The 11,065-nt window shown below is 43.5% G+C and overlaps 1 protein-coding gene across 1 annotated transcript; it reads left to right on the top strand.

The window, feature by feature from the left end:
• Positions 1 to 8: 8 nt before the first annotated feature.
• On the top strand, positions 9 to 11,032 carry slc7a7 (solute carrier family 7 member 7). The gene is made up of 11 exons (XM_084924062.1): positions 9 to 2,895; positions 3,319 to 3,372; positions 4,256 to 4,880; positions 7,257 to 7,382; positions 7,684 to 7,828; positions 8,961 to 9,084; positions 9,168 to 9,271; positions 9,366 to 9,462; positions 9,562 to 9,711; positions 10,173 to 10,356; positions 10,462 to 11,032. Exons 3-11 carry the CDS (start codon positions 4,388 to 4,390, stop codon positions 10,533 to 10,535), a joined length of 1,497 nt encoding a protein of 498 aa, XP_084780188.1. The 5' UTR covers positions 9 to 2,895; positions 3,319 to 3,372; positions 4,256 to 4,387; the 3' UTR covers positions 10,536 to 11,032.
• Positions 11,033 to 11,065: the final 33 nt, after the last annotated feature.

Below are 11,065 nucleotides of genomic sequence, written 5' to 3'. Positions count from 1 at the left end.
TGAAGTCATCTATCTGTTTAAGTATTCTGCTTGCATGACTCTTATTCTGTGTGCACACTGTTGGTCAGTTTTCTCTTGTTTGTTCCAGTTTCTCTGTGTGTCTGGATTGGAGGAGGAGGAGGAGGAAGGTGGGGTCCTTTGTCTGAGACTCTGGGCTAGCTGTCTCCAGATTCTGCTTTTTCTTTTCTTTTTCTTTTTTTGCTCTCGGTGTCTTTTAATATGTTTCAGTTCCCCTGCGCTGTTCATGTGTGTGTGTGTGTGTGTGTGTGTGAAAAGGATAATCGGAGCCTGTATGAGTGTGATTGAGGGTGCAGCTGTAGAGGCTGCCACCTCCCTCCCTATACCCCCCCTCTCCTGCCTTTCGCTCCCCTTCTCTGTGTCATACTCTCTTTCATACTCACTCCTTTTTTCTTTTAAATTTTCTCTTTCATTTCGCTCCCTCACTCTTTTTGCTCCACCCGTCACCCCTACACTCCCCCGTGTAATGAGCTGACACACAGGAAGCTCTAATCCTCACACAATGCCGGCCCTCGTCCCCCCTCGCACAGTGACTGGGAGCGGGACAGGGGGCAACAGGGACCAACCTGGTCCAGCTGTCCCCAAAATGGCTGCCTTTAATCCCTCTAGTTTTTTTTTTTTTTTTTAGCCTGCAGGGGCTCCCTGAAACCATGACAACTGGTAACCAATGAAAAGAATGCCCAGGGCAGGGAGCGGGACAAAGGGAGAGAAAGGAGCCATGTGTGAGAAGTTTGTCCACATGCGTTCATGAGTGACAGCGGACGTGTCTCAATCAAAAAAAAAAAAAAAAAGACAAAAAGAGAGAGAGCGGGAGCGAGAGACAGAAAAGAAGCCATTTAGATAGAAGTGAATATAAAATCCAACAGGTGTGATGCTGGATGTGTTTACAGGCTTTAATCACGCCTCATCACACTCATCAGTGAGCTTTAATCAACCCTCTGTGGGCATCAATCATCTCCAGGGAAAAAGGACAAAAGTTTCTCAAGGGGTCAAAGGTCAGCGTTTAAACCTGTTTAGCCTTGGAGCAATGAGGAATTAGCATCGTTTTAAAAGACAAAGAAACTGATTACTTCACAGTCGCCAGTAGTTAATTTGATCTGATTAATTAAAGCTGCCATTCAAGCAAAACATCCTTGAATAAATCCTTAAAAAAACAAAAAAAAACAAAACAAAGGCTGATGATTAATTAGTGATTTGATTTTTGAATCGGGACAATAATAGCTGTAAAAATGTGCAATATGAGTCACGTATTTTTAACTTTTTAAATCATTTTTTTGTTCCCCAGGTTGTATTAGTGGGACAGGAGTTTTGTTTGTTTTGTCTCTTTTTTGCTCAAAATGTTCTCGTTACGCTCTGTAAGTATTCGCTGATGGCCACATCAGACATTTCCTCACAAACAGAGCCGCACAGTTTTACATCATAACTGTGACCGACACACAGGAACAAAGATGAAGTATTTGGATCTTCTGTGAGTTCATTTTGAGCATCTGGTGATTTGATTGTTGAGGCTGATTCTTAATTAACAGTTTGTCTGCAGTGACCTGGCTCTTACATCTCCAGGTTAAGTGTTTGCCTGTTAATTAGACATAACAGAGATCAGAAAATGGGTCAGACAAAAGACAAAATGGAAAAAAACAAAAATGCATTATGAAAATAAAAACACAAAATTTATGTTGTTTTTACTTTATACATTTGTTTTTATATTCACTGCAAACCCTTTTACTTTAGAGACTTTATTTCTTGTAACTGACCTGTAGCAGCCTACCTGTAGTACCTTCACAGCCCACCAGGTGGACCCAACGCACACTTTGGGGAGAATCACGAGTAAGCAAACAAAGCAAACAACAAAGAAAGAAAGAAAGATAAAAATGACCTACTGGTTTTTCTACTTTTCAATAATATCTGCATTATTGAAGGTTCACGTGCGCTTGATGTTATCTTCATTTCAGTCAGAATCAAATCGAGATCAATAGAAACTGATAATTTATCACCATTCAGTTTATTTCATATCCACAAGAGAGCGCAATAGCTTGTGTTTGGTCATCCATCAAACAGCAGAAACACAGAAACGTATGAATTACTTGTTGCTATCAGCAACACTGACGCGACTCTTAATTAAATGTACATTTAAGCCTCACACAGACACGCAGAGCATCAGCTAAGTTACGCTATTTCCCTCAGTTTTATAAACCAGTATAACTGTTTTATTACGATATTGCCTGTGTTATAAACAACATCACAACACTGTAATGGGATGTACTTAAAGTGAAGGAGAAAACGCAGGCTAGTCTTACATGTGTGGATAATTACGACCATTGTTCGGGTGAGCCTTAAAGTGAACATTTCTAACAGCATTATATCATCAAACTGTCTCCAGATGCATTTGCATAACAGTAATCGTGGAAAAACCGTCAGTCCTCCTTTTATTTCCACTGTCACACTGATCAGAGAAGAGCAGGTAAGCTGCAGATAACACCTGTGTGATGGGCGAGATAATTGAATCACACACCCGTAGGTTTCACTCATAGGAAAACAATGCTGGGGTGAACTAAAGCCCTCCCACTCTCGCCTTTAACTCGTTTCCTCGGTCGATTAAAAGCGTCGTTGGGAACCAGAAGTGCACAACACCTCAAACGCATCAGCCGTGTAGGGTCAGAGCAAAGCAGAACGAGAGGAAACAGAGCAGCAGCAAAGCAGAGAGAGAAGAGGAAGGCGCATGAAGTGGTTTATTTACGACTGTGACAGGGAGGCAGGACAATGAAATAACAGAACAGAGAGTGGATTTTGAAATAATACAGTATTTGCGATCAGACTGTGCTGCAGTGATTTAGAGGACCCCAAGAGGAGCAGAGAGGAGCCGAGGAGCCTCTGGAGAGGGTGAGTGTGTCCCCCAAACAGCTGCTTGTGTTTCATAATGATTTAAGTAGAAGTGTTAATTCAGTAGAGTTGTTTTATCATGCCTGGCTGCTTTTACGAGTGAGTGATCTGAGATCTTTTACATGGAAGAAATGACTAATTAGAAACCCTCTGATGTGTTTCAGATGTTTCCACAGCTGCCTTGAAAACATAATGATACTTTTTATTATTGCTGCTTCATTAATCAAAAAGAGCTGAACTGTTACTTGTGTCCAGTTGCGTAAACAACAGGACTTTCTGTATCCAGGATGTGACCTTAAGTAGCTCAAAAATAAGCCTACTTATCAGCAGCTTTTGAACTTTGTACTTTCTGTCTGCAAGAGCTTCGCCTCTGAGCGTCTCCGGCATGCTTCACGTCCAATCTGCTGTCCTCCTTCTTTGCAGTGACTCCTTCATCAAGACACGTGCTGCTGCTCCTACTGCTGCTGTTGCCACGAGGTATCTGAACTTCACAGCCGCTCTTACATTCTCTTTACAAAAGCTTCATGCTTCTGTGAGTCTGTGTCTGTGTGTGTTCATATCAGGCTTCACATGCTCGAGTCTCTCCTGTATCTGAGTTCCTTATTACTTACGAGCTGTATCCAGTTTACGATCTTTGGACCCATATCTTGCAGCTGACGTATACTTATTTATATGCGCTGACTTTATGAAAAAGCCAGAAGCCTGAATGATCAAAGTGTAAATACTGTAAATAACTACACTTTAAATTGGCCTTAATGTAGTGAAAACACTGTCATTCAAAACAACACTGACAGTTCATGATATTTAAAGAGAAGTGAGAATTTGCCTCGTGTCTTTGTGCAGCTCATTGTGTAAAGCTAGATTATTGAACCTGCTGCCTAATGTGTCTGCATCATCATCAAATTGCACACATGCTGACGATAATGAACTTTGGAAAACATGTGACCTGTGGCCGCTGTGCTGACACTGAAACTCTGCATATGCCGGCGTAGGTGGATCTGGGAGTCTAAGTGTGAGTCTTAGTCAGTGATTCTTTCTCTGCTTGTGGTTACCAGCGAGAAGCCGGTGTCTGAGGCACACAACGTGTTTGCTCCCCTCCCCGTCTCTCTGTAAATACACTCAACCTTAAAAGGCCATTTGGTGTGCGGCCTAATGGCCCTCCAATCCCAAAATCCCGCTCTCGAATCCAACCGTGTCCACACTCGTTGTGCGTTGTGTTTTCTGCATGTTTGTTCTGACATTAGTGCCTCTGGCATGCAAGTGTGTTTTTGTGTGACCGGATTGGGACAACGCGAGTATTTGCTGTGTGTCTGAGTTGTGACAACATCGCTGATATGACCCCTGTGTGTTGCCTTCACAGATGGCGGGAGATAAACGAAGATAGCTCGAGGAGGAATTTTCCAATCTTCATCACACAGCAAGGCCAAACAAACCCTCTTATTTTGTGACTGTTTTCCTTTTTAAAATAAATTAAAACCACCAAACTCGAACAATGGCTTCTCACAGCCTCATCCCGACAGAAGAGCCGTCCAACGGCGGCCCCCCGTCAGAGAAGTCAGATGACTCGCAGGAGTCCATGAAGCTCAAGAAGGAGATCTCCCTCGTGAACGGAGTATGCTTGATCGTGGGGAACATGATCGGCTCGGGGATCTTCGTCTCGCCCAAGGGCGTCCTCATCCACAGCGCTTCTTATGGTCTCTCCCTGGTGGTGTGGACCATCGGCGGGATCTTCTCTGTGTTTGGCGCCCTGTGCTACGCCGAGCTGGGGACCACCATCACCAAGTCCGGGGCCTCCTATGCCTACATCCTGGAGGCCTTCGGGGGTTTCATGGCCTTCATCCGCTTGTGGACTTCGCTGCTGATCATCGAGCCCACCAGCCAGGCCGTTATTGCCATCACGTTCTCCAACTACATGGTGCAGCCCATCTTCCCCACCTGCATAGCCCCGTACCTGGCCAACAGGCTGCTGGCTGCTGCTTGCATATGTAAGTACACATCTGGAGACTGAAGATGAGTCAGTGCGTGAGTGATATCCAGTGTCAATAATGCCGTCTGTGTTACAGCCGTGGTTTCACATCTATGACAGATCACGTGAGCTGCAGAGAGTAGAGAAGTGAAAAATGGTGGCAGTCGGTTAGAGTCAGCAGGTCTACAGCAGAAACACTCACTAACATCTGATTAAAGAGGAACCGATCCACCCTAAAATCATCCATTTGGTAGATTAAGTGGGAGGAAAAGCCACTTTTTACTCAATCTCAGAGCAGTGGCTTTGGAAAACCTGGTGTGGGCTCATCACACAAGGACATGAATCACAGCTTTTCCTTTTTCTTTTTTTTCCTGTAAATGTAGATCAAATCTACCACGAGATAAAGACTACGCAACTGCACACTGAGTCAAAGGTGCAGAGAGAACTTGTTAATATCTCCCAGATAAGCCCTGATAATAAATATAAGTCCTCTTTAAATCCGTCGACCCACCTAAAAGGCGGGCGCGCAACACACACACGCTTGAATACGTGCACACACACACACACACACTTTTGTGCCACGCACCAGTAAGCAGAGGACAACAGAGAGGCTGGTGGCTATGAGGTAAAATCCTCACTGCAGGGACACTCTGACCTGACAAGCCTCTCCTCTGATAGCTCAGCCAGCACATGAGTGAAGAGCTTAAACAGCACCGCTTCCTTTTAAGTGAAGGCAGTGTAGTAAATGTAAATGTAGCTGCTGTAATGAAGTCCCTCTGTTTCATATTCACCTTCATCCTATTTCACTCAAGACTAGAAAAGAAAGGTTTTAGACATGACAGTGCCGAAACTGGTCTGATCTCTGCACAAGGCCGAAAAGTAAAAAGTAAAGACAACATGTAAGTTCTGTTTTATAAAAATTATGATAAAACACAAGTACTCCATGGCAGCCGAGGTAGGAGCCATCGTGACCTTGAACTGATTAGCAGAATAAGATAGATAGTTGTGACTTCAGTACCTTAACATGACAGATAAAAATATTCAGATTATAATAAGTGACAGTTTACATCCTGTGTAATAATTTACTATAGAATGATTTGAGTTTGACTGAGTATTTAAGTCTGGTTGGGTCAAAGTGTTTTGCAGTGGAAGAACTTTGACTGATTATCTCAGATGTCGTGTAACTGTATAACTTTATTAATATGCGCGGGCCATGCTTCTATAAAACGTCCAAATTTTGAGTGATGAGGCCATTGTGTGTGCAGTTTTTATCTATTCTTGTCTCTCTGTGATGTCAAAGTGATAGGAGACATCTTTAATATGGTCATTTCAGATACACTCAGCTCAGTCCACATCCACATACTGTTCAAACATTTTGTTTGTGAGGGGCGGTTATCAGAAGCACGTGAACTCAGGTGTAAAGTCCGCCCAACCTGTACTCAAGGTCATCGTCTGCTAACAGCTAAGCAGTCTTCAGCATCTCTGTATCACTGGTCTGCCTGTCTCTCACACCTGATCTCAAACCTCTAACTTCGCACCTCCACCTCTGGGTGGCACAGCCTCCTCCTCCATCACTCATCCTTGATCACCTCCATCTGAGGCATTGTGCTCTGCTGTGTTTGAACAGGCATCCTGTTATTATCCTCTAGCTGTCAGTGTGGTGGAAGATGATGCATTCCTGTTTTGGTCTCTTGTCTGCACATCTAGTTTAGCGTGGCGAGTAAACACGCTAAACTGAACTACAGCAATTCATTTACATTCATTAATAAAAAGATTCGCTTTCGCAAAACTGAGTATTGCGCGCTATCAGTGGAGATAGTAACTTTTACGATGTCCCGTGAACTAGGCGGTCCCTTACCGATAAGGTGCCAGAGTCAGAGAGCGTGCGTGAGAGAGAGATAAGTGACAGAGAGGAGCAGAAAAACATGTTTTCCAACACCATTAATGCTGATCAAGGTGAAGGAGGACAATAAGGAAGAATGCAGCAGAGACCACTTTACTTATCAGGACCAGAGGCTGTAGGTCAATAAGTGCCAATCGTGACAAATCTCCAACCTCAGGCCGAAACATACAAGCCCATCAGAACAGATCGGTGCTTGTTTAATTATTACTTCTTTCACGCTTTTAAACTTGGTCTCACTTCCATGACCGTACATGTGTGTATTTCAGTATGCGTGTGTTATGTGCTGCACTCAGCTGTTTCCTTGTCTGACAAACAACTATCCGGTCTGCTTGAGTCAGCAGCAGTGCTTCCTTAAATCAGCCGCTCTCTCACATGGAAACACGCTGGCACGGACACAAACACACACAGTTTAAAGAGCAAATGTCTGTTGCTGTGCGAGTCTGTGTTTGAATGATACGTGTGTGTTCATGTGTTTCGCTCCCTCGCCTTCAGGTTTGCTGACCTTTGTCAACTGCGCTTATGTCAAGTGGGGCACCCGAGTCCAGGACTTCTTCACCTACGCCAAAGTTATTGCTCTCATCGCTGTCATCATCACTGGCCTGGTGAAGATCGGACAAGGTGCTCAAACACATCAGCAACTCACACACACTTTTTCTTTTTCTCGTTTTTCTTTTCCTTCTTTCGTCTTGAGCCCCGGCATATACAGTGCCTCTATTTTACCCTGTCTCTGTCATCCTCCTCTGTCACATCAACACTCTGCATGTCCTCCTTCACTAAATCCATAAAAACCTTGTCTGCTGTTATAACTAATATAAAACTGTTAAAGAACAATCAGATAAGATTGTTATGTGGAGGGTAGGAGTGTAATTAGGTTAACTACATGATGCTCACGCAGTGCCATGCTGTCACTTCCTTCTAGGTCACACCCAGAACTTCGAGGGGCTATTTGATGGCTCATCTCGAGATCCAGGAGCCATCGCTCTGGCTCTGTATTCGGCTCTGTTCTCCTACTCTGGATGGGACACCCTCAACTTTGTCACAGAGGAGATCAAGAACCCAGAGAGGTGAGTTAATACGCATGATGTCACATGAACCATTTGCCACTATGAGCATTAAATCATCCCATCATATGGGAATTAAATTACTTTGGTTTCAAATGTATAATTCCATTCCTAGACAGCGGAGTATGGAAGCTCATTTCTGCCAATGAAAATTTTTTTTTTGTCATGCATAAGTCAAAATTTGAAGTTATTATCTCAAAAGTTGGACTTTGGACTCAAATTTCTGAATAAGTTGAAAATATTATATATACGTAACATGAATTTTTGACTCACGGATGATAAAAAACATTTTCAGTGATGGTAATGGGCTTTTTAGACTTGAGACATTAACAAACAGGTTCAAATGTGACAGGTTTTTCTCTTTACACCCAATGGCCTTTTTGACAGAACCCCAAAGTGATTTGTGTCACTTTGTCCCAAAGATATAGCCTCTAATGACCAGCAGGGGGCGACTCATGTGTTTTTGCAAAGAAGAGAAAACTACACTTTTGGCTTCGCTGCTCTGTTACCTTATTATAAATATTTAACTCACGAGTTAATTCTTTTAATGGCTAGTTTAAGTCTTATCCAAAAAAAAAATCTTCATTTTATAAACTGTGTTCCCCCTTTAGAATGGCCAGAATAGCAGACTAGCTTACACTTAATTTTACATTTGCAGCTATTATATTCACAATTACGTCTTTAAACATACAACAAGCAGTCTATGAGCAGTCTACTTTTCCTGAAGCATCTGGATAAAGTTCAGAGTTAAGGCTATAAAACTGAAATGATCAGTGCATGACAAAAAGTAGAGGTAGCTTGGACTGCTACGGCTTCCTCTTGTCTGAGTACCAAACAAAACACAGAGATGAAAAGCAAAGGGAGGGAAAATGGGAGGAGAGGCTCTGAAGTATTCTCATGTGTGTGTTTCAGGCTTATTCTTTGATTCACACAGCCAAACGCAAGGCCACACATGTGATTAGATCAAAAGCCTTTCTCAGAGTTCACAGACAGAATAAGTGACAAACACCCGCTCCTTATCACTTAATATCCTCTTGACTCAGAGACTTCAGACAAAACTCTGGATCTTTTCTCTCTATAAGAATCTCTCTGATCTCTTTTGCTGCCCTCTGCTGTTTCTCTCTCTGAACTACAGAAACCTGCCTCTGGCCATTGCTATTTCCATGCCCATCGTGACTGTGATCTATATTCTCACCAACGTGGCCTACTACACTATCCTCCCAATTCCTGCAATCTTAGACAGTGATGCTGTGGCTGTGGTAAGTTCCTCCGATCCACACTGAATGATGTAGGCTTGACATGTACGAGGTGTAGCTTTTGTTGAAGAGTTTTCCTTCTGCAGACATTTGCAGATCAGGTGTTTGGTGTGATGAACTGGACCATTCCTCTGGCTGTGGCTCTGTCCTGCTTTGGAGGACTCAATGCCTCCATCCTGGCTGCCTCCAGGTATCTCTATCGTTCTTTAGGCTACTTTGCGATGTCATTAAAACCAGTCAAAATAAACCAATCCTCATCATCGCTTTATTTTGTGTCTCGAAAGGCTGTTCTTCGTGGGCTCCAGGGAAGGCCACCTGCCCGACTTCCTGTGCATGATCCACGTTAACCGCTACACTCCCATCCCCGCCCTGCTCTTCAACGTCAGTTGTTTTTTTCTTTGTTGTCTAATTGTTTTAATTTAGTGCCATGGTTTTTTTGCCCTCACCCTTACTCACCATAATTCCCGTACTTTCCTGCAGGGCGTCATGGCTCTCATATACCTCTGTGTAGAAGATGTCTTCAGGCTGATCAACTACTACAGCTTCAGCTACTGGTTCTTCGTTGGTTTGTCCATCCTGGGGCAACTATATCTGCGATGGAAGCAGCCGGACAGAAAGAGGCCTTTAAAGGTATTTAAATTAAATGTTTCAGATGTATGTGCAGTGTTACCTGTAAACAGACAATAGTAGACTGATGGTGCTGCTGAGATAGAAAAGTGAAGGTTAGAAAAGCATCTCAGGTTCTAATTCTTCAACCTGCATTCTTTCTACTGGCCAGCAGGGGGCGACTCCATTGGTTGGGCTGATTATAATGAAGTCTATGAAAAACCTGTGGTTCCTCTCTCTCAATTTATGACCTCCGTAAACTCTTTCCTGATGGGTCTACGACCTTTATCGCTTGGTTTAAGTCCTATTAAAAACAACATGTGCATTTTGTAATTGATGACCCCGTATTGAGTACAGCAGTCGATAAACTGGAAAAGGCTTTAAAATCCAGCATGTTTCACTTAATCACGTTGGCGAAAAGAATTTTTGAGGCAGTAATTCATCCCATCGTCTCACCCGGCTCTCTCTCGCTTTTCCTTCCACAGCTCAGTTTGTTCTACCCCATTGTTTTCTGCATCCTCACCATCTTCCTGGTGGTGGTGCCTCTGTACAGTGACACCATCAACTCCCTGATCGGCATCGGCATCGCCCTGTCGGGAGTGCCCGTCTACTTCCTCTGCTGCTACACCCCGGCTCACAAAAGGCCGCTGTGGCTGCGAAGGTTCATCGGTAAGATTTGGAAGAATCCAGATGTTTTTCTGCATTATTCTGATCATCAAAGTGTAAATGCTTTACCTAAATCCTGCGTTCTAACCTCCTTCCTGTCTCTTTTAGCTAAATGTGGCGTGGGGATTCAGAAAGTGTGCTTCTCTGTCCTGACCGAGATGGACATCGACAAACTCGAGTAGAGACGCTCGTTTTAACGCCCTGCTGGCGGCTGGTGACGCACAAACAACAGACTCTCAGCTCAGCCTGAATCTTTGCCAGCCGCCGCTGTCGCAAGACCTCAGTGGACCAAACATTTGGGCTTAAAGCGGGATCCAGTTCTCAGATCCGTCAGCCACCACCCTGTGATGATGTTAAAGAATGTGTTAATGATGCTGCTCATAGGCGGCACTTCCCTGAAGCCAAGCGTGACTTCGGACTGTATTTAATTATGTCAACACAAGTAGTTTGTTTGAAATGATCTAAATGCAAAACCTTTTTTGATTTTACTTGAAGGTGGCCGGTTGTTGTAAAAATCGGTCCACCTAACCCTCCACGCTCACTCAGGTGGATGAACATTCATGAAGTTTTATAATGTCAGAGACTACTGAAGGGCTATTTTTAAACAAGTGTGAAACAGTTTGAAAAAGTTGAGCTGCAAACATGTATTTATAATAAAATTACTCGTTGACAACACGAAGACAGTCGTTTGTTTTGTTGAAATAAGCAGATA

This window comes from Perissodus microlepis, chromosome 3 (genome assembly GCF_051167445.1).
Source record: "Perissodus microlepis isolate ML-2025 ecotype Zambia chromosome 3, ASM5116744v1, whole genome shotgun sequence".
Lineage (NCBI taxonomy): Eukaryota > Metazoa > Chordata > Actinopteri > Cichliformes > Cichlidae > Perissodus > Perissodus microlepis.
Note: the sequence above shows the minus strand (reverse complement) of the source record. Positions and strands in the feature narration are given on the sequence as shown.

What these genes read in the sequence shown, in the direction of transcription:
- slc7a7 (XM_084924062.1), top strand. Translation starts at nt 4,388, where the DNA reads ATGGCTTCTCACAGCCTCATCCCGACAGAAGAGCCGTCCAACGGCGGC. An exon ending in CCTGGTGAAGATCGGACAAG is followed by an intron (nt 7,383 to 7,683) that starts GTGCTCAAACAC and finishes ACTTCCTTCTAG; the next exon opens with GTCACACCCAGAACTTCGAG. An exon ending in TCCCCGCCCTGCTCTTCAAC is followed by an intron (nt 9,463 to 9,561) that starts GTCAGTTGTTTT and finishes ACTTTCCTGCAG; the next exon opens with GGCGTCATGGCTCTCATATA.